The 22,469-nt window shown below is 35.2% G+C and overlaps 1 protein-coding gene and 1 pseudogene across 1 annotated transcript; one reads left to right on the plus strand and one right to left on the minus strand.

Moving 5' to 3' along the window:
- The first annotated feature begins 3,391 nt into the window (after positions 1-3,391).
- LOC113752178 lies at positions 3,392-4,663 on the plus strand (annotated as a pseudogene).
- A 15,659-nt stretch (positions 4,664-20,322) lies between these two features.
- Positions 20,323-21,641, minus strand: LOC113754322 (protein SLOW GREEN 1, chloroplastic-like). Its single transcript, XM_027298705.1, has one exon. The coding sequence runs from the start codon at positions 21,583-21,585 to the stop codon at positions 20,650-20,652; it is 936 nt and encodes a 311-aa protein (XP_027154506.1). The 5' UTR covers positions 21,586-21,641; the 3' UTR covers positions 20,323-20,649.
- Positions 21,642-22,469: the final 828 nt, after the last annotated feature.

Consider the following 22,469-nt stretch of genomic DNA (forward strand, 5'->3'; position numbering starts at 1 on the left):
AGATTGAATTGAGAAGTTCTTCTATTATTTGTTTAAGAAATAAAAAACTTTTGATAATCCATTTTTTTGTTTCTTTTGAAATTGTTAGAAGTAATTTTGTTTTTCCTTTTAAAATTTTTAGAGCTAGAAAATATCCCCTTTTAACTTTATAATTTTTGTCACCAATTACTTAACAATATTGAACTCAAAAAATGAAGATTGTTTTATGGGAGAACAAACGGAATAAGTTTACACTAGATACCTTATTATAGCTTTACGTACAAGAAAGACAAAATTCAAATATCAGATCATTGGTAGGGAGCATTGGTTTATATAGTAAGGTGAGAGAAATTATAAGTAAGAAGTCATGGATTTAAAATCTCTCAATTAAAAAAAAAGATATTAAATCCTTGACATCAAATCAATTACAAAACAATTTTTGTCTCAACAAAATACTTCTTCCTCAAGTCAAACCCTTTTTTTCTTCTTTTTTTTTTGGGTGTTCCAGGCATTTACAATATTTCAAGTGAAGACATCTAAAGAGTTTATCTCTGACCCAAAAAATAAAAATAAAAATAAAATTCAGAAGCCACTCGAGGGGAAAAGAAACAAGAGAATGATGTAAAATTCAGGCTGTGGTCTAAGATACCTTTGGATATAAAATTTTCATGGTACTTGAGTATGAGAGTGATTTTATTATTTATTGTCTTCTATATTCTTGCTAATCTAGACATGCTTAGACAATACAAAAGAAGGTTAGAGGACAATCAATGGATAAATCCTGACCGAATCTTCAAACAGACTGAAGTCAATCCATTATCTCATTGTTTGGATTGCTATTTTTTAGGAGTTTTCATAGAAAAATGTACTGTAACGATTAGATACATGTGAGGTAAAAAGATAATTAGAAAATATATTCTCGCGAAAAACGTTAAAATTTTTTGAGAAAAATGCCTTTCCAAACATGCACGGCCAAGTTGCTATATTCTAAGCTCATAAAAACATATATATTCTAGCCACGGCGGGCCATATTGCAATAGCAATTCAAGACCTGGTACCAGAGAGTTCATTTGAAAGACAAAATAACCATTACAATGCCCATGATATTGCAGCAAAGTATGAGCCAGCACAACCAATTGTTTCTGTTAATAAGCTTTAGGAAAATAACAAAGTTGCAAACGTGTGATTTTGGAAGTTACAATATGACTGAACTCCGTGCTTAACCTCTCAGGATGTTTTCTTTCCTTATTCCTATTCACCTCCTATTGTTTAAACACTTGAGCTTATATAAATATCATGGTTAGAAAGTAATACAAGAATTTGTATGTATTTCAATTACTAAGTATGTTATAGCGTCTATGGTAATACTTGTAGGAAATATAAACCAAACTTTAGTTATTATTTGTTTAGTTAGTATGATGAGGGCCACGTGGAATTTAATTCGCATATGTAATAGAGTATTAGTCATTTTGGGTAAGAGCCAAAAGGGCTTATTTAGTTAGTAGCCTCCAATTTCTTGTAAAATTAGTAGGGCATAAGTTTTGTCACCTTGGGGAGTCATTTGAAGTATCTGTTATAAATTCCCGCAGCTTGGTATTGTGAATAGAAGAAAATTTTCCTTTGCCTTTTTAATTGATTTCTTGAGTATTTCCTGTGGGTTTATATTATTGCTGATTTGGGTCAATCAGAGTGGTGTCAAAGCAATGGTAGATTGAAGTATGATAAATCCTAGTTCCAATAATATTTGCAATATCCAAAAACTTAAAATGAAGGCAGAGTTTAATTTTTAGCAATGCATGTGAGTTACATCGATATATTGAAACAACACTTAGGATGTTAGAGAAGATGAAAAGATGAAAGATAGTTTGATATTGTCGCAGATTCATCAGGCGAATGGTATGTTAGTTTTTGAAAAAATTGCTACAATTGACATGGCAAAAGAGGCTTGGGATATTTTTGAGAAGACATACAAAGGGACTATTAGGTCTAGTAAAATAATATGATAATGTTGAAGGGAAATTTGAACTTGTGACGATGGAATCTATTGAATCTTATTTTTCTCGTTTGTTAGATTTTAAAATGAGACGGCACTTAATTAGTATGACTTCTCTATCAGAACACTTGTTGAGAAAATTTTTAATATCCTACCCATGAAATTTAATCATATGACAGTTGTGATGCAGGATCTTCTCCGACTACAATACATGATTACAAATGAAAGGTATTGAGAACTTAAGAATAAAGAACTTGAAAAAATCACTTGGCTACTATCATGTGGGAATAATTTTTGTTTTGTTTTGTTTTGTTTTGGTTTTTTGGATAAATTACTTTTAACCCTCTTGCAATTTTATATAATGCCAGGTGAACCTTCTAAGGTTTCAAAATAATCACATAACTTTCTTATAATTTTATGTAAAGTGAAAAATGGACGGAATGTACAATTAGTTATGGCGTTTATACCAAATGCGCTTTAAAAGTGCGTATGATTAAATTTTAATTTGTATATAATCCCTTATGATTTGTATAAATATTCACCTTACTCCCTATGATTTTTGCATTTATTCATGTAATCTCCTTATACTTTTATATATGGTAGTTAAATCGTCGATTGATTTAATATTTAAGTAAAGACATTATTGATATTTCAATTAACAACGTTACACAGGCTATTTTTCATAAGATTTCAACTTTACATAAAATTATAAGAAAATTAAGTGGATATTTTAAAATATTAGGAGAGGTCATGTGATAATAGACGAAACCACAGCGGAGTTATATATAATTTATCCATTTTCTGTTACAAACTTAGGTGCAACCGTGCGACAAACATGTGGGCCTCATACGTGGATCCCACATGTAGGGCCCACATATTTTGTCTGAAATTCATTGGGCCTGAACAGGACAGCAAATATTAGGCGGTATTTTGCCCCTGCCAAAACTCAAAAGCTGTTCTGGCGAGAAATAATTTGCCTTGGCAATTGCACAGCGAAAATGATATTAGTATATTTTTAGCCCAAAAATCAAGGATGCCCCAATGGCACAAGGCTTGATACATTTCTCATTATTGCCCAAAAGAAGACAGAAACGATCAATTCATAAGTCAACAAATGTTTGCCTTCATCTCTTTATTGCTGAGTTAGTCACCAAATTCCATTATTGACTTGCAGTATACTTCGAAAGTTTTAGGTGACATTTGTCTCCACATAAACACAAATGAAACCTTCCATGCATGGAAGTTTCTGAAGTCAAACTTAAGCTCCTCGAGATGTTGTTATGTACATGAAATGTTGCTTCTGCTACCAGTGATGCCCTTGACAACTGGGATTTAAAGATGTCTATATAATTCAGTATGCAGAAGTGAAGGAAGCAGCTGTAAGTACAGGATTGAGAACATTCTGGTCAGAGACGGAAGATGCTGACATTAGATGCTCAGAAACGCATCGTAATGGTAATCCCATTCCCATTCCAGGGGCATGTGACACCAATGCTTCAGCTTGGGAAGATTCTTCATTCAAATGGGTTCTCAATCATAGTAGCAGTCACACTGATTTCAACTCTCTGAATCCATTGGATCATCCTGAATTCGTTTTCCTGCCCTTAGCAGACGGGTTATCAGGCTATGACGTCTTTTGGCAACATGCTAGCTGTAATAAAAGCTATGAACACCAATTGCAGAGGACCTCTTGTTGTATACTTGCTTCAGATAATGAAAGATCCTGAGGTGTTTGGTCAGGTCTCCTGTATCATATATGATTTTATCATGTATTGTGGTGATGCCGTGGCCACTCATCTAAGCCTTCCAAGCATGGTTTTCCGCCCAGGCGCCGCTAGTTATATGCATTCTTATCATGTTATTCTCCAACTTCAAGCAGAAGAGTATTTTCCCTTGCCAGGTATAAATTAATGTTCAACCGTGTACTTCTCAGTGTTGAAAGATGGATTTTTTTCCGTTTCTTTTAGTTTGTATTCCTTTGGAAAATCCTAGCGCTAAAAGTCAGTCTCAAAATGATTAATCAAGTTAGCTTCTCTAGTACATTGTTCTTCATGTTGACCTTTTCACATTGCAATTACAGAGTCTCAGCTGCGTGATCCAGTGCCCAATCTCCATCATTTGAGGTTTAAGGATTTACCCCTACTTGTATCTTCTAAAATATCAGATGGTCTACTAGAACATTTTGCTAATAACATCAGTATAGGCAATATTGTGGCGGTTATTTGGAACACAACAGAGGATCTGGAACATTTATCATTATCACAACTTCAAGAATTACACGAAGTTCAGTTTTTCCCAATAGGTCCAATTCACAAAATGACTTCAACCTTATCTACCAGTTTGATGAAAGAAGACAGAAATTGTATGATGTGGCTGGATAGGCAAGCTCCCAATTCTGTTCTTTATGCAAGCTTGGGTAGTTTAGCAACCATAGATGAAAAAGAGCTAGAGGAGACTGCTTGGGGACTGGCCGACAGTGGCCAACCATTCTTGTGGGTGGTTAGGCCATCTTCAGTTAAAGGTTTACAATGGATAGAGCAATTACCCAAAGGCTTTAGAGAAGTAGTCGGATAAATAGGTTGCACGGTGAAATGGGCACCTCAGAAGGAGGTTCTGGCACGTTCTGCTGTGGGAGGATTTTTCAGCCACTGTGGTTGGGATTCAACACTGGAAAGCATTCAAGGTACCTGAGTTATCGCAACGGATGGAAGGCAGGCCTGGAATTAGAGAATGCCAAGGACAGAGTTGTTATTGCGATAAGTTTTTTGTTAGAAAGGGGAACTCGCAGCCGCTACCCGATAGTGCGTATTGGGTAAATTCCGCTCCGTGCAATAACCCGCCAACCACACGGAATGATAAGACGCACTAGGTAAGAAGACTGGTGTTGAGAATGAAGGAAAAGAAATGAGGCAGAGAATGCTTGCCATGAAACAGAAAGTACAAGCTTCTTCGCGGAAAGATGGTTCTTCATACAATTCCTTGAATGATTTAATAGCATTCATTTCCTCATTCCCATGTCATACGAATGTCAAGGCCACCTTAGAAAGGAAAGTGTCCGGTGAAGATTTTTAACAAATTGGCACATTAAGGGCATATGTCAAATTGTGACTGTATCACTTCCTCCAAAGAGAAAATTAAGGTGATTTCATTATGCATTCATTGTCAAAGCTTGTAGCTATACTTGTACCAAGAATTCATAAATAGAATCTTTAACTTAACCATTGTCTCTCTATTCATTCGACACCAGAACAGGATCCACATATTGGCTAAATTAAAGTAGCCCATGTTTGTTGTGCCTAAGTAATAATTTCTTGTTTCTTAGCTTATTCAGCACTAATCACTAAAGGAACAAAACAAAAACCAAGAGAGAGAGAGAGCTTATGGTTTAACAATTGGATCATTCTTAGTGTTCAAAGAAAAAAAAAAAAAAAAACGTGTGTACCAATCATTGGGTCATGAACTTCTTTTAGCCGAAATTGCTCGTCCTAGTGAACTAGCAATTTGTATCTCAGAAGTTACTCAGCCGTTTGGTAAACATTCCTCAATCACAATCAATATGAATATCATTAACCCCACTATGAGCATGGGTTTTGATGATTCCACCTAATAGGTTTGGGGTTTGATGATTCTCCCTCATATGTTTGGTTCGATAATAGAATGGGTATCATTATAAAACTATTTGTTTGGTTTGCTTATATTCAAGAATGGGATCCAAGCAAATTTTTTTTGAAGTTTTTTTTAATAAAAATGTTTATTTGTTTCCAAGCATTATAAAAGTTTTCCTACTCTAAAAAGGGATAAGTCAAAATTAGCTAGTCGGCACATTGCAAAATCATACACAATCAGCATTTTCTAAAATTCTATTCTTGATATAACCTTTACTCTATAGGGGAACTAGTTTTGTACCCGTTCGTTGAACGGAATCGTCAAAAAATAATAAACTTTAGTCAATTTATAAAAATGTCGATATAAAATACATATTTAATGTATAATCTATTATAACTTGTCTTAAGTATATTACTATATGCGCATTGTAATGTAAAGTATTCTTATAATATAAATTTGAACATCTAATTCAGTGAATAATAATTCAAAAATAGAAAAAATAACATTCAACAATACCATAACATTCAAAAACTTGAAAATAAATAAAAAGTGCAGTAAATAGTATCAAATAATATTCTACTATTCAGAAACTTGTTTTTGTTTTTTTCTGTTTGAATATTCTCCTCGATTTGTCTGTGCAAATCAGCATTTATTGATTTTCTATTATCACTGCATGATAGCAAAGTAGGATAACTAAGTATAAAAAAAATAAATGATTTATCGCATTCAAGTTTGTGTATAACAATACGTAAAGATTATAATTAAGTAAACGGCCAGAGTCTTTTAATTAACTAATGAATTTGCAGATATATCTAATAGAGATATTTATGTCTCTTGTATTTATATCGCATTACTTTCCAGTGCCTTTGTTTTTGGTTGTTTTTCCTGAAGGCAAATTAACAAACATCGTAGTATATGATCACAAAAATCAATTAACAAACATGTTAGAAAAAATCCTACAAAAATAACGATGAAAGTACTTGTTTAAATCCTATGTCTTCATACAAAACAAATAGAAAATAAACAAAAAAACAAAATTCAAGATATGTTACTAAGCTCTTACAATTGAAGATCAACATGCCTTTTTTATATATATATATATATATATATATATATTGAAAGAAGATGTACCTGATAATCAAGAGGAGTGGAAACCCAAAATCGATACTTTAATATGCCAACCGCTTGCACTGGAAATACCTAACCATGAATTTGATGCTTGAAATCAATATATTAGAGGCAATATGTAGTGTAGACATAGGAAATAAGAATTGATAAGAATACAAAGAGATATTGATAAGAACATTAAAAGTATGTTTATCTTAATTTAAGTTGCTTAAAGTACGTAACTTTGGGTAGGAATAAGAATCCTATAATATTAAGAATTCTTATAGGAAATAAAACCATAATCGTCCAAATAACTTTGGGTAGGAAATAAGACTTTATGTGACTCGTACTATGCACGTATATAAACCTGTACGTAATAAATTTACAAATACATTATTAAGATAGATTTTACCGACCTTAAAAGACCACCTCCACTATATCGAGTCCTTTAAGTGCATGGACTCCTATGATGTGGGTCCACACACGAAATACTCCCCACCATCTGGGTAGAGATGTATTGTGATTAAGGAATTATTAGCAGAAATATATTAAAAAAAAGACGGGCGGAGGACACTACGGACGGAGGCCTTTCTCTTGGATTGGAGGACACTACGGACGGAGGGTCGGGTAGGGGCTTCGGGGTGCAAAACTTCAACAAATATCTAATGTTTTATCTCATCTTTCTTTAGCTATGATAATGGGATTTTATTTCTTTGGTTGATGACACTCCATTTTCTTTATGGACTTTTCCAGAATTTTTCAATCAGATGAAGTGCCATTTCTCTTTGTACATCAATTATGCATGGGGACTGTGAGTCTTGTAAAAACTTTCTCGAGCTAACTTTCTTTAATTTCCATGTCTAGATTGTTTGTATGTTGTTCTATATATGGGTAGATTATCTTAAAATAAAAAGGATCTATGATGAAGCTGTTAAAAAAAAAGAATAGGACACTATAAAAAAATATATTATCATTTATTCCTATATATCTAATAGAGGAGATTTATGTCTCTTTTATTTATATCGCATTACTTTCCAGTTCCTTTTTTGGGTAGGAAATAAGAATCATATAATATTAAGAATTTTTATAGGAAATAAGAATTGATATATATCCAAACAAAAAAGGAGCAAGCCACGTAGGAAACTACTTGCCGTCTCGTTAAGCCACGTAGGAAAGAGAAAATATGAAGGGATAAGTATGAGAATACGACTTTATTATATATATATATGATTACATGAAGCTTTTTTTTTTTTAATGGCAAAACCTCGTACATGAGGGAGAAACGCCACCCTTTTATTTTATTAAGTATCTATATCTATATAAATTTGAGAAGGGATTTTTAGGAACAAGCCTCCACAACCCTTCCCACTCTCAACTCTATTTTCCTAGCATTTCACATTTATCTTATTTCGTAAAAAATATCATGGGCACATTACATCCCCACGTTTCCCTCAAATAAGGAGTTAACTTCAACTAACACTCCCACGTCCCCTCAAACAAAAATTTAACTTCCACTTACATTAAAACTCTAACACTCCCACGTTCCCTCAAACAAAAATTTAACTTCCACTTACATTAAAACTGTTTCCACTTACCCGTGCGTCAGATGGTTGTAGTACCACTACTGATTCCCATTTTCCAGTGAGTTGAAGAGCATTGACGAGAATAAAGATAGCCCATAATTCAACGGAATTGAAGATAGCACATGATCTTTTCCAACTGCCACGAAGCAACAATATACTTGGTACTACTTTTGGGAATTACTCTTAAAACCCTTCCAATCAACTTCCTTCTCGAACCTCTCAAATTAACTTCATAATGGAACATGGCCGTTTACAGGCATGTCAACAATGCCTGAATTTCAAACTCGCAAGATTGCAAAGGAGGAAACATCTGCTAACAAAACGAAAAGGACGCCACAACAGTCCCGCACAAGAATTGGAACAGTTCCAACAACTTTGCGTCGACGAAAGAGAAATCTCACATCAACTACGATGGATAAAATCTCGACTACACCGACTCAAACGCCGCGCCAATCAAATTAGAAGTTTCGGTACTATTTATTCTTTTAATATTGATATTTTCATTGTATTTTCAATTATTAATAATATTCTCAATATTGTAATATTATTGTTGTTTCCATACTAATCCTTGCTGGCTCAATCAACAAAGTATGGTACTATGGCTTTTATGTGAGTTTAGGCATTTAGACATATAGTTCTCATTGTATTAGTAATTAATCAGATTAGTCCCAGAACATGGTCATAGCTTTGATTAGGGAAAACGTTATTTTTTAATTAAATGTCTTCCCATTAATGCTATTATTTCTACGCACAAAGCGCTAAAAGTTTAGAACAAAAATGGAGATTAAGATATTTTCTCCAGTCACCTCGAGTGACTATCCAGACTTAGAGACAAATAGCTTGGGAAACTGATGAGGGACTAATGTAACATTCTTTTTTTTTTCTTTTGAAAAAAATATAAAAGTAAGGTAATGTGAATTAACTAAAACATTATACTGAACAAGGAATGCAGTTTGCATTTATTGCAGAAGTTTTTGGTGGAAGATCATGCTTAAAGTGCTTCACTATAGCCCTTTAAATTTGACAAAGATAATGAGTAATTCCCAAAAGTATACTACGTCCCATATTATGCTGAAAAACTGATCATATCATGAGTTGTGCTCATGATGTGACTTATGTAGGTTTTTCCCCAAACTGTTAATATGGTAGCATATTGCTGTAGTACTATTAATTCTGCTCACGCAAAATAGTAGTACTATTAATTATGAGTTGTGATCTTTGGAGTTTCTTCGTTTCTTTGAAATAAGATGTTCTGAAGGTTGGCATTAAGAGATTACTACTAGCGGGTAGGTTCGTTTTTTGTGTTTTGGTTTTTTTTTTTGGCAGATTTTGTGTCTTACTGCATTACATGTCCTTGGGCTGCTTAAATCTGGATTATGCTGTAATTTTGCTGTGGAAAGTTGGAATCGTGTAAGTTTTTGTTGACAATCGAGAGAAAGAGCAAAAAAAAAAAAAAAAAAAAAAAAGGGAATAGATTCAAAAATTAATTCTTGCAAAAACATATGAGACAATGGCACCTAAGAATCTTGCAAAACATTGCTTACGAGAACATATGAGACAATGACACCTAAAAATTAATATACTTTTTAGGTGTAATCTTATGGACAGTAATCTTATGTATCAAAATAGAAGTTTTGGTACTATTTATTCTTTGAATATTGACATTTTCATTGTAATTTCAATTATTACTAATATTTTCAATATTATAATATAATTGTTGTTTCCATTGTTTACAAGTTTCGGTACTATACTTCGCTCTTCAAGACAGGCATGCATGATTCATGTTTCGTTGTGATGCTTCTTATCTTAGAGATTTAAAAACAAAGGTATACATTATTTATATGTATATTTTTTTACACAATATTATTTACAAACTGTCTAAAACAAAAGATAATTTTGAACTATGTATGCTTTTAATTGTCAGAAAAATGGAGGTGCATTGTTCGACCAACACATTAATTCATGCAAAAATCGCGCATTCTCATTTATAGTGTGAACTCCACAAAAAACAACAGAATTAATTAAACCCCCAATACTGACGTTCGTACTCAGAGTTGACTGGTGTGAAGAATGTTCACACCTTCGTAGAAGATTATCAAATCAAAGGCAAAATGTCTGTAAGTATTTCATTTACTTATCAAATTAAATATTCAATTATATTTAATTGGACCCTTATGTCGTTCAATTTATGATATAGATTTCTATTTTTTTTTCAGGATCCAACCTTCATCGAAATGATCATTTATAAATAATGGAGATGTTTTTTTCATATATTGAACTATTGTTACAAAGTTTCATTTTTTTAAATATACTTTCATGTGCCCGTGATTATAATATTTTTAAATTCTTCCATAGATTATAATTTTTTTTAATAATGTAGGCACCGTGCGTAGCACGGGTATTCACACTAGTTCAAATAAATTACAGAAGGAGATTGTTTAGTTTACTGTGCCTGAAGTGCTTGAAGATTAAGAATAGGTAGTTTCGGGTCAAAGCGCTATTCGAAGATACGGAGGAAAGATGATAGAACTCCTCGTACGTCTTATCTGTTCATGAGAAGTTTCGCAAAAGGTGCATTTTTGAACTACTGGGATGCACAATCGGACACTTCAACAAAATCTTTAACTATTCAAAGTGTATCCATAACGGACCATCAATGCACTAATTGGCGGAGGGAAGATGGAACGCTCGAATACCATCTCAAAGATATGAGTTGCAAAACCATCATATTTCAGCTATGAGGACAAACGATCGGAAACAAGAAAAACTACTTCAACCGTCCTAAAGCCCTATCAAGATGATTCTACCCTGGATACCTTGGGGCAGAAAGGACGCAAATTAGGCCGTACCATGATCATCCAAACACGGTAGCGACTAGTTAGTCCATCATTAATTTCAGAAGTAGTTTGAAAGCTGTAAAGCTACTTTTTGCTTTGTATAAATAGTTATTGAGATTAAGCCTGTAATAACAGCCATGAGCAAGTGATTAGTAATTGCACTAAGGGTCCGTTTGTTTCGGGTGAAAATCTTTTCCAGAAAAATATTTTTCTAATTTTCTGTGTCTGTTTGCACAATAGTTAATGAACATATTTTACTGTGTAAAAGATTTTCGCTCATCCCGTGGAAAACAATTTTCCTTCCAAACTTACTGAAATTGTTTTTCGTAAATACATCCATCCTGCTTACTAAATGTATTTGTCAAACTTTCAAAGCTTGTAGTATGTTTAAAATTAAAAAAAGGCCTCACCTTGCTCACTCCACTCTTCGACTTCGATGAGTTTGCCTTTGATGCTGATGAATTTGCTGGTGACGGCGACACTGCGAATTTGTTAACAATTTGGATTATTATCAATTTTCATTGTCTTTCTTCAGTCATTTTAATTTTCTTTGCAGTGTTTTCTTAATCAAAATTATGTATATTTAGCTCAAATTTGCCTTGATTTTAATGCCTTTGAGGTTGTGGTTTGATCGCTGGTCTATGATCTTTAAACCATCATATTTCATATACGAGTCAATAAGAGCACTAATCATATGAAAAAGAACAGAGCCTATTTCTTCAACCTGAGAAGATATTCATGCCTCCTCTTCCACTTTCATTGATTAACCTTAATCACCAGCCATTTCATGGTCTTGATATGTCTAGCTTGGTAATGTCTTCTATGGCACCAGTAGTTATGAGTCAAAGAATTGTCCTTATACCTGACTTGAATTCTTCCATTTTGAGTGGTTGTGCTATGTTTAGTGGTAGGAACTAGGAAGATTGGTTTTCAGTGGTGGAAGAGAAAAGTGGGTGGCGGAAGGAGTTGAATTTTGATGATAAGAATGTAGTTAAAAATTTCAACCAAATATCAGAAAATATTGAAAAAGGTGAATATTTTCGCGGAAAAGAACTTCTGTGGAAAATATCCGTTTGGATTAGTTGTTTTTTGGGGTATTTTTGAAAAATTTTGCTGTAGCAGAGTTTTTAGATTATATTTTGGTATATTGTTAGAAAATATTTTGGGATATTTAAGAGTAAAAGAGTTTCTAGAATATATTTTAAGATATTTTTTAAAATTTAAAAAAAAATTAAACTAATTTTTAGATTACCTTTTAGAGTATTTTTTAAAAATTTTTACTATTTTTGAAAAACACTCCCATCCAAATATAGTTCTGATTGAAAAAGCTCTTCATAGTGAGTTTGTTTAGTTTTCGAACTTACAATTCATAATCTTTCCAATATCTATCAAATTCCAGTTGTACTAACTTTACTTGCAGGAATAACCTCTCAAGTGCCCAGCCAAAAGTTTAAATTTTATAGTGTTGTCTTATTTGCTGCACAACCTAATTCAACCGCCTCTTAGGTTGCCTTGCTTCTAACATCTTCTCTGACTTCCCCCATGACTAAGTGGAGAAACTCAACATATGAGCTATAAACTCTAATAACATAATGGTTGGACCCTTTATTGGCAAGTGCATCTGCAGGATGATTTGCCTCTCGGAAGCAGAGAGTGAAACTGATGAATGTGGGAACGAAGACTAGATATCTCATCAAACGCCGGCTGAATGAAACATGGGTACAGATAAAGGCCCTCATCAAGGACTCAGACTCAACACGAATAAGAGAATAGCCCCTTTTCAAGCAAAGGTGAATACCGAAAACCATGGCACGTGCCTCTGCCTGAAGACTAGTAGCGATTCCAAAATGACATGAAAAAGCCACAATTAAGCTCCCTCGGTCATCTCTTAAAATGCCACCACCTCCACTTATCCCTGTATTTCCTTGGAACTACTGTCAATATTTAGTTTAACCACACCCTGCATGAACGGCTTCCATTGAACCACTTGAAAAGAACAAGATCTAGTTGCTGTCAAAATGGAATCCAAGAAAATCTGCCATGACTCTCTCTGCATATTGATTCGCCCAACCTGAAGAGAAAATGCATCCTTAACATCCTGAAAAGTCTACCTGCACAATGTGTCACCATTAACCAATTGTGCAGAAAAAATGAAGGCATTACAAGCCTTCCAAAGATTCCGAGTAATGAAGATTAATTTGCAGAATATGCACAACAAATTTAACAAACTTGTTATTGCTTTGAGTCAACCACCAAGTGATGAGTCGGACATGTAAACAAGATTCTAAAGCAGCAATCCCAACCAAAGTTCCAAAATAATTCCAAATCAAATGAGACACATCCCCACAGCTCAAAATATGATCTCTGGGGACCCTAGGACATATGTCTCTTCCAGCTGGCCTAAGTTTACATCATCTGCTAACAAAACACAACCTGATGGCTAAATAAGAGGGAAACCATAATACGCATAAACAACATGAGAAATATGATCAAAAGTAGAAAATTTTATATTTGGTCTTTTCCATACGTAACATTTGAAAAGCTGCTGTTTTGTTCATGCCGCATTACATAAAAGTGAGAATTGTCAAATTTTCTTCACGTTTTGCTAGGCTGATGATTTATCATCCAATACAGGAGGTCTTATGTTGAACTAAAAGTGGAGAGAGGCAGGCAAACTTGGACAAGTCCATGGCACTAGGTATTTAAGAGATCCAACTGCAGGGCACAAGAAATGTTTTTAAGATTTTCAGTCATGGTAAAATCCCACACTGTTCATTCCAGCCTTCTGTACATGTTTAATCGATAAACTAGAGCATTTGATGTGAAAGCACTAGCAAGTATGATCACAACCACACTGCCAGGACAGCCTAAGTTACTACCTTGAAAATGAGAATTCTAACCAAGTTGTTTCAGATCTTCAACCACCCCAAACCCACTCCCTTCTGGACTGAGCATCTCAAAAGAAACAAAGAAAATCCAAGACTCGTTCCAGCAGCCTCTCTAACCCACGAGCTCTCTGACTCGATTACAATCTACCTGTCAGTGATTGCCTTACTGCAGCAGCAGATATTGCAGCTGGCCATGGCTGCCCGTCACAGACGAGAGCATATATTCACGAACTGGTAAAACAAATACTGTTCAATCTGGGCGTAGGTTATGAAGGATCAACATGAATTCACACAATTTTTTCCAATTGATTTTAACTATAACATGATCATCAAAAAGAATCGATTAAAGAGTTTCCAATTGAATAAAGGGATAATTTCAGAAACCTCCCCTGAGGTTTCTGACAGTCTCAATCACCTCCCCTAAAGTTCAGAAATTCTCATCTACCTCCCCTAAACTAAGTAGATAGTATCAGATTCAACCCAATTGAGGTGGACAATGAATATAAAATATGTATCAGGAGAAAGAAAATAAAGAAATTCCACCTCTGCCCTCAAGATTGTCATTAGTGAGGATGTTTATGTTGAATAGTATAAAGGCTTCTAGTTCCTTTGAAATTTTAGGGGGTGTATGTGAAATTGATGGAAAAAGGCAAGGATGACTACAAGAAATTGTCATTTGCTTCATGCCAACGACTCTTTGTGCAGTTGTTTGTAACGGTAAAAAGAAACAGTAGTCTTGCTTTGGAGCTCTCTATAATTGCAAACTGGAGTTGCAACAGAAAGCATTTGGCTGTTGTTGGGTTGTGGCTGAGGTAAAGCAAAAGTGCTCATACAAGTATAAGCTGAACTAGCTACAAACAGATGCACATGGCTTCTTCAAGCCTGGTAGATTCATCATGGAATTCTCCAACTTCATTTTCAATAAGAAACAGATATTGCCATTGTCATCGGAAAGCAACCATTAAAATTTCTGAGAGCAAGAGGAATCCAAACAAGCTTTATTTCTGCTACTCAAATTGCAAATTCTTTCAGTGGTTCAAAGGGCCTGAAGATGGTGAAGTGAGCAGCCAAAGAACAGATCAACGTTCAAGCATGCAAAAGGAGGATCAAGTGCAGTTTGCCAAAGTAGAGCAGTCGAACTCCATAGTGAAATGACTGCTTAGAATGAACCTCTTATTCATAGCTATTTATGTTTTTATGTTGATATTGTTTCAGTGGTTCGAAGGGTCTGAAGATGGTGAAGTAAGCAGCCAAAGAGCAGAAAGACATTCAATCATGCAAAGAGAAGATCAAGTGCAGATTGGCAACGTAGACCAGTCGAACTCTATAGTGAAATGGCTGCTTATAATGAACCTTGTATTTTTAGCTATTTATGTCTTTATGTTGATTGTAAAAGAGATTAAATGAGATGTAGTTTATAATAGTAAAGAACCAGATTCTGCAATGTATCAAATTCTAGTTTTGCTTATTGAATACCACAAGCATTGATTACACAAAAACACAGTCTAGAAGTAATACTGCAAATGAAACTTCAGTTTTTGTTCAACAACCATTTCATACTACTTAGTTGCAGCAATACAAAAGCTTTGAGTGGGCTGGAATTTATACGTACAACAGGCAACAGCCAAATGGCACCACTCAGGCATCCAGGTTGATACAAAAAAAAAATACATTTCTCCAAAAGATCAGATACCAAAATGAGATCACCAAAAGATCATATATCACATTTCTCCAATGTTAATACCACATGATCAGATATTATGTATCTCTGTCATCCAAATAACAAAAGACTCTTAATCAGAGACTACTAAAAGGTGAAGCTGCTACTGACATTGTGAGTATCATGAGAAGCTGAAGCATTGATGTTGACAACTATTTGTACTTCAACACTTCCACTGGGATGTAGTGCAGCAGTAGGCTGAACTGCAATTGGTTGAGGTGTTGCTGTTGAAGTTTTCCTTTTGGGGTTATATGCAGCAGATGGTGCAGATTTGTTTGAAGGCCATCATCTCTGAAATTTTGGTCGAAGCATGTATTAATATACAGGCATGTATATTAGCCAAATTAGTGGAGATATGATGTAAAAGGGATTAAGGAACAAATACTTTTCTCTTAGTAGCATTGGTTGTTGTTTGCAAATTTAACTCAGCATTCATTGCAGTAGATTGAGTTGATGGACTTGGGTTGCTGCCTTGACTAGAAACCACAATAGGCATATTGCCATCAGCATGATCCTACAGAAATCACCCATGCATTAGCAAATTGTGCCCTGTCATCATAGGAAAAGTCTCTATGTGAATCTAAAAGAATTGTAACCCATTGAACAGATCCTGCAAGCCCTGTATTTGCAATTCCCTTTCCTGGTTTTCCTCTATTTTGTGTAACCTGACATGAAAATTGATAACAAATTACAAGCTTGCTTAGCAAAATCATTGCTGTCAATTAAATCACTAGACTGAACCTTGTTCGTGCCATTGCTGCTTGTACTCTTTTGTCTCACAGGTGTTCTTTGACATGTTCTAGTATTATGGCCAAAAGCTTTGCAGTTTCCACATCTCATAGTGGTTGACCTTTTTGCTTGAGATTGGCCTGGCTCATCAAGCCCTCTTCTTCTATTAACTCTTGGATGACCTGGAGCTCTTCTCAATGGTGGTGGAAGGACAGTTTTTGGTGTGACATCAAGTAATGGAGGCCATCTCTTCTCGTGAGGAATTGGATGGATCATTCCACTGTATGTCTTGAGATACATTTCTGTTGAGAAGCAAGGATCACAATATGTCTCCAATTTCTGTCCTCTGTATATAATTCCAAGTGCAGCATGTTTGCATGAGAGTCCTGACAATTGGAAAGCTCCACGGTCACATGTCTTCTAGTTCAAATTCACTATAAATGCTCTGTCACCATCACTAACTTCAAACAAATCCTCACTTGCTATCTGCAATGAACATCTCCTAGAATGTATTGCAATTTCCTTTAGCTTTTCTATAATGTTTTTTGGATAGCAGACATCCATGTGCAAGCCTTTTGGTATCTTTTGTGCAATTTTTTCATAAATTTTTTCCTCAAACCTTCAACAAGCGTCAGTATTAGTTGGCTCCTTAAGTATCCAATCCATGCCTTGAAGGATTCCGTGAAGTTGTTTGTGACATGGTCACATTTCATCTCTGTTGAGAATGCATGCCTAGCCCAGGAAGAAATTGGAATCTTGGATAAGTACCTCCATACTTCTATATTCATGTCCTTGATACTCTGCATTGCTTCATTAAATCCAATTGCATCATAACTCTTAGCAGCTTGCCAAAAGAAGCTGGTCAGTAACATTCCAGGAAACTGAGATTTGAAGTTACTGCATATATGTCTGCAACAGTATCTTCCAATCATAGATGGCAGTAGCTGTTCATATGCAAGGTTCAGCCCCTACATGAAAAGCAAAACCAGTCAGCAGAGGATACCATTTCTACATAGCAGGTTGTCCAAATTTTAACAAGTTCAGTGTTTAATAATACCTTTTGTCTATCACTCATACAAGTTAAGGGAATATTGTTATGAAGTGGTTCAAAGAATTCTTCAAAGAAATGAAAGAACCAACTCCAAGTCTCTTTGTTTTCGACCTCAGGAATAGCAAATGCAATTGGAAATATGTTGTTATTAGCATCCAATGCTACAGCAATCAGCAATACTCCACCAAAACTACCTTTCAAATGACATCCATCAGTGCTGCTCTAAAGGTATCAACGTTAGTGAATAGTTGTCCCTTCTTGAAATCTATGTCCTCCCTTGGATTGTAAGTCCACATCTTTGATCTTAACACTTCTCTTAAAGGGTCAATTTCTTGCTCAGATTCAGAATCAGGTACAATTTCTGCTACATCATTATCATCAAATTTTGGAAAATCTTCATCACTGCTATCACTATCGGACTGTGCCATAAGCTCATCACCTATATCATCTTCATTGTCATCATCAAATCCTTGCTTCCATGGTTCATCAGAGCTAGATTCACAACCATACCTCTCATCCTCACTGTCAATAACATGAACATTCTGCTCATCTGACCATGCAAAATGTTTGTTCTGAATTTCTATGTGCTCATGGTCACCATCAATCTTTCTGTTCAACAACATGGTAGGTTGTTCAACAGGGATAATGTCCATGTTGAACACCTCTATGTTTATGACTAGTTGACCTTCATACATGCAGAACATATCATGGACAGCTTCATCATCATTCATATCAATGTAACCTTCTGTTCCAGGTATTGCACATCTCATATGTATAAGAAGATTAACATTTCCAGGCATTTCATGTAATGCCTTCTCGGCAACATCATTCAGCAGATTAATGAAGGAGTAATTTTGAGGATCTATATTAGGAATTCGTACTTTTGTCCCTCCACAATGGAGTACAATGTCATGAACATCACCAGTCACCATCCTACAATGTCAGATCACCATTTATGAACTTCAATGAACACAAACATATAATACTAGCTCAGACTAACTCTTCCGACCTCATGCAAACCACTTTGTATGATTCATATAAACAGCACCATCACATATGCATGAATACACATTCTAGTTTATAACTATTATAACCAGAAATAATGAAAACATTGTCATAAAATCAACTTTAACACAAGCAGACACGCAGAGCAAATGCCCAAAAATAAGAAGACATGCTCAATGACACACGGTCAATAACATCTTCAGCCATATGCTACGTAGTATCTAACCTTGCTTTGCTTCAGATGCTCTCAGAACAGCAATACTTCACCCTTTCCAGCAATACTTCACCTCAATTTCTTCAACTCTCTCGCTTCTCCTGGAGCTCTCAAATGCTCTTCTCATTCTTAGTATCGCTGATGAAGGTTTATTCCTCACCAAAACAAACGATCAGTCAGCTCTCATTGTCACATCAACAACCAAATGGGCGCCCATTTTTGGTGCCTTTTCTCTTAACCGAAATTAGGAATTCATTTTGCATCCAAATTCCAGTTAAGTTAGTTAATCCTATGTATTACTCATTTCACTAATTAAGCCGTCCCATTATCAGAATATATTACTTCAACAGCAGGGATATTTCTGTCAATTCATCATCCATGATGTCATATTTGGGGCCCAATAATCTGACAGGGGAGGTAGATGAGAATTTCGGAACTTCAGGGGAGGTGATTGAGACTGTCAGAAACCTCAAGGGAGGTTTCTGAAATTATCCCTTGAATAAATCCTTGATATTTCCATGAGTTCATCATAATTTCTGATCTATATCCATGGTACCAGAATGGAGTGCATCACCAGTGTGTACCTATGACTGCAATAACCGAAATCCATGACCAATAACTAGTGATCTTGTCATGGAAAGGCAAGAAAAACAATTAAAACAAGTGAGAGGGGAAAAGATAAATAAAATTTGCTTGCTTGGAATTTATGAACTGAAGTTTGAGTTCCTTACTTCAAAAGAAGAAACGGAATAACAGTAATTTCCATAAACCAGTCCTGATACTACATGTGTCCTTTTCCTGTTCTTTTTTGTTCTTTATAGTTTTGCTTTAGCAGACTACGTAATTGATTTATTTGTCTAGCATCATCGTCGACTTCAATTGTTATTGAACCCTTCTTTTGCCTTTTGGAAAGTTTCATTTGATGACGTTTTTTCCTTTCATTTACGGGTCGGAATCAGGGGTACGGATGGTGCATGCAGGAGTTGATTGGAGACGGTGAGGCTAGTTTATTCTTTCCGCATGACTGTTATTCACAGTTTGAAATTCTGTAAAGCGTAGATGGAATAAGACGTGATGCCATTTAGAATCTGCACTTAATACATTTTAAGCACAAATTTTCGAGGTAGATACCCAATTTTTACCTAATAACAAGAACAGGGGCAATACAGACTTCAAGAAAACGAAGCAAGAAGAGAAAGAAACAAAGAACCTTCTAAACTAATTCTAGAAAAAACAGATATTTGTGGAAAATTTACCAAATTGCTTTTCAGTCAATAGATGAGGCAAATTGTAAAGTCACTTAAACGATGAAATCAGTGAGCAAATTAGTTCTAATGCTTCTTAGAACCTTTAGCAGGATCACTTTTCACTACAAGTAACAGAGATTAAAAAGCAAAATGTAAACTCTTGCATAGAATGTAGTGCTCGCTATGAATGCTTCAGACTGTAACTTATCCACTAAATGTACGAACTTTCAATTACTCAACTGAGACCACGGGTCCGAACTAATTAGACCCTAGCGTATCAATTTTAACGATACATGAAAAATCAATAGATGAGACAAAGCAGGAAGCAAGTCATCCAGGTCAATTATGTCAGCTGAGTTGATCTAATCTTCATTTTTAAGCACAATAGGATGGACAGCAAATCAAAGTAAAGCACTGAGTCTTATGTTGCTAATTTCATTTAAACTACAAAGAATGTATCCATTATTCATCTCATCAAAAGCATCCCTAGCTTGCGGTAAAGCAGCCAAATTTGCTGCATTTCACCGTCATCTTCAAATAAACAAAAAAACCTCCGGCATACCCTACTGATCACTTTCTGGCCTCCAAGTTGGCAGAGAACAGAAAATGCAACCAAATTATAAAAACTCTGAATCAGAAACCAAAAACTCAATTCTTGTCCTTATCTGTTCCAAAAGGCTTCATCCTTCATTATGGAGACCCCAAGTAGCCTTCAATCTCGAATTTCTTAGGTGAAAGCTTGCAATACTTGGTAAATTGTTCACTAGCTTCTTTGTTTTTATGCAGAAAAAACCTATAAATCATCCCTCTACAAAAATAAGGCCTAAAATCTTTAGGGTCCTCCTTCTCAAGTTCCTCGCAGCTCTTTAATGCTTCCCCCACATTCTTCCGCAAGAACTGTACTTGTGCCATTATAAACCTCACATCTCTAGCCTCCTTCACCTTCTTCTTCTCCTCAGCTATCTTCAATGCCTTTTCTAATCTACTCATAACGGAGGCCCCTTCTCCACACCTGTCCATCAACAACGCATTTTCAAACAATGCCTCAAACGACAATGGGTTTCTCGCTAAAATCTCTTCAAAAACACGTCGTGATTCTTGAGTTTTCCCCATTTTTTTCAACAGCCTAGCCATCAAAAACTTCCACTCTGTATTCTCCGGCTGTGCTGAGCTTAACTTCCTCAACGTCTTCAACACCTCCTCATACTCACCGTTCTTGAGCATCAGCATGAGAGAGCTTCGGAAGTCCTCAACAATGTGAGGATCGGATTCCAAAATAGGGGTCAATGGTGAATTTGCTTGAGTTGGTGGTGGTGCTGGAGGGCAGGCCCCGGCCGGCAACTGGTGGAACTTTCCAAAAACTGCGGCGGCAAAAACTATGGCTGCAGTGGTCGTTTTCAGACTGGAAATTAAAGGATTTGGATTGGAGGAATTAGAACTAGAATTTGAACTCGAATTACAATCTGAAGAAGCTTTGATAATGGTGAAGTTTCTACTGTTCAGAGGTCTAAAAGAAGGATATTTGAAATTGAAAATGGGGTGATACAACTTTGAGGTTGGATTACTGTGGAGGAAGGAAGATGGTGATGGTGATGGTGATGATGCCATGGTCAAAGTTGAATCCATTGATGAAAAATTTTGTTGTTTTTTTCTCTGTGTTTTTAGGGGAAAGATTTTAGAGGTTTTGCAGAGTGAAATTGGAAAGGAGTGGGGAATGGGTTTGGATGAGAAGCTGGAGTTTATGAAAGAGGAGCGAGGAAAGAAGGACCGGTTTTTTGGACCGATGGTCTGACCAGATTTCAGCTTTGCTGGTCTGACCGGACCTTGAATGATTTGCTCAAATGTAAGAATTTTTTTTTTTGATTTGGTGAAAGCATGAAATATATTAACTAATTGTAAAAGGCCGACTTTTCAGCCTCTCTTACTTAAGCCATTTACTTAACTAATATTATTAACATGTTGTCCAATCTGCCCTTACTTTTAAAGAAAATTACATTAGTTTGATTACTCACCTCCTTACAACCACTCCATATCTATTGAATTAATTACCACTCTTCTAACAAAAAAAACTACCACTATTTAAAACTATCACAACAGTTTAATTATTTTAAATTAATATTTTCCAACCAAAAATAGTACTAATTATTTTTAATATCTTTTCATTAGTAGTACACACATTGGATGTAACTTAACCACTAGTTATTAATTATTTTACTTGTAGTTTACTTACTTAATTTATTTTTTTAATGGTTGATGTTAAGGTCCTATCCTATCTCAATCACTAAGGGATAGTGGAAGTTGAAAACTAACTAAATGAGTAACTTAACGTGCAAATTTAATAGATATCATGGGAAAGAAAGTGAGGATGGACGTGAACTAGTGGATATTATGGGAGATAAAGTAAAAGATGGAAATTAATTTGAGTGGTAGAGTTATTTTAGGAAGAAGCAGCTTCATGTGAACTAACTCCAACTATCAGGAGTCTAATAGCAGTTGAATTTCTACGTTTC

This window comes from Coffea eugenioides, chromosome 11, assembly GCF_003713205.1.
Source record: "Coffea eugenioides isolate CCC68of chromosome 11, Ceug_1.0, whole genome shotgun sequence".
Classification (NCBI taxonomy): domain Eukaryota; kingdom Viridiplantae; phylum Streptophyta; class Magnoliopsida; order Gentianales; family Rubiaceae; genus Coffea; species Coffea eugenioides.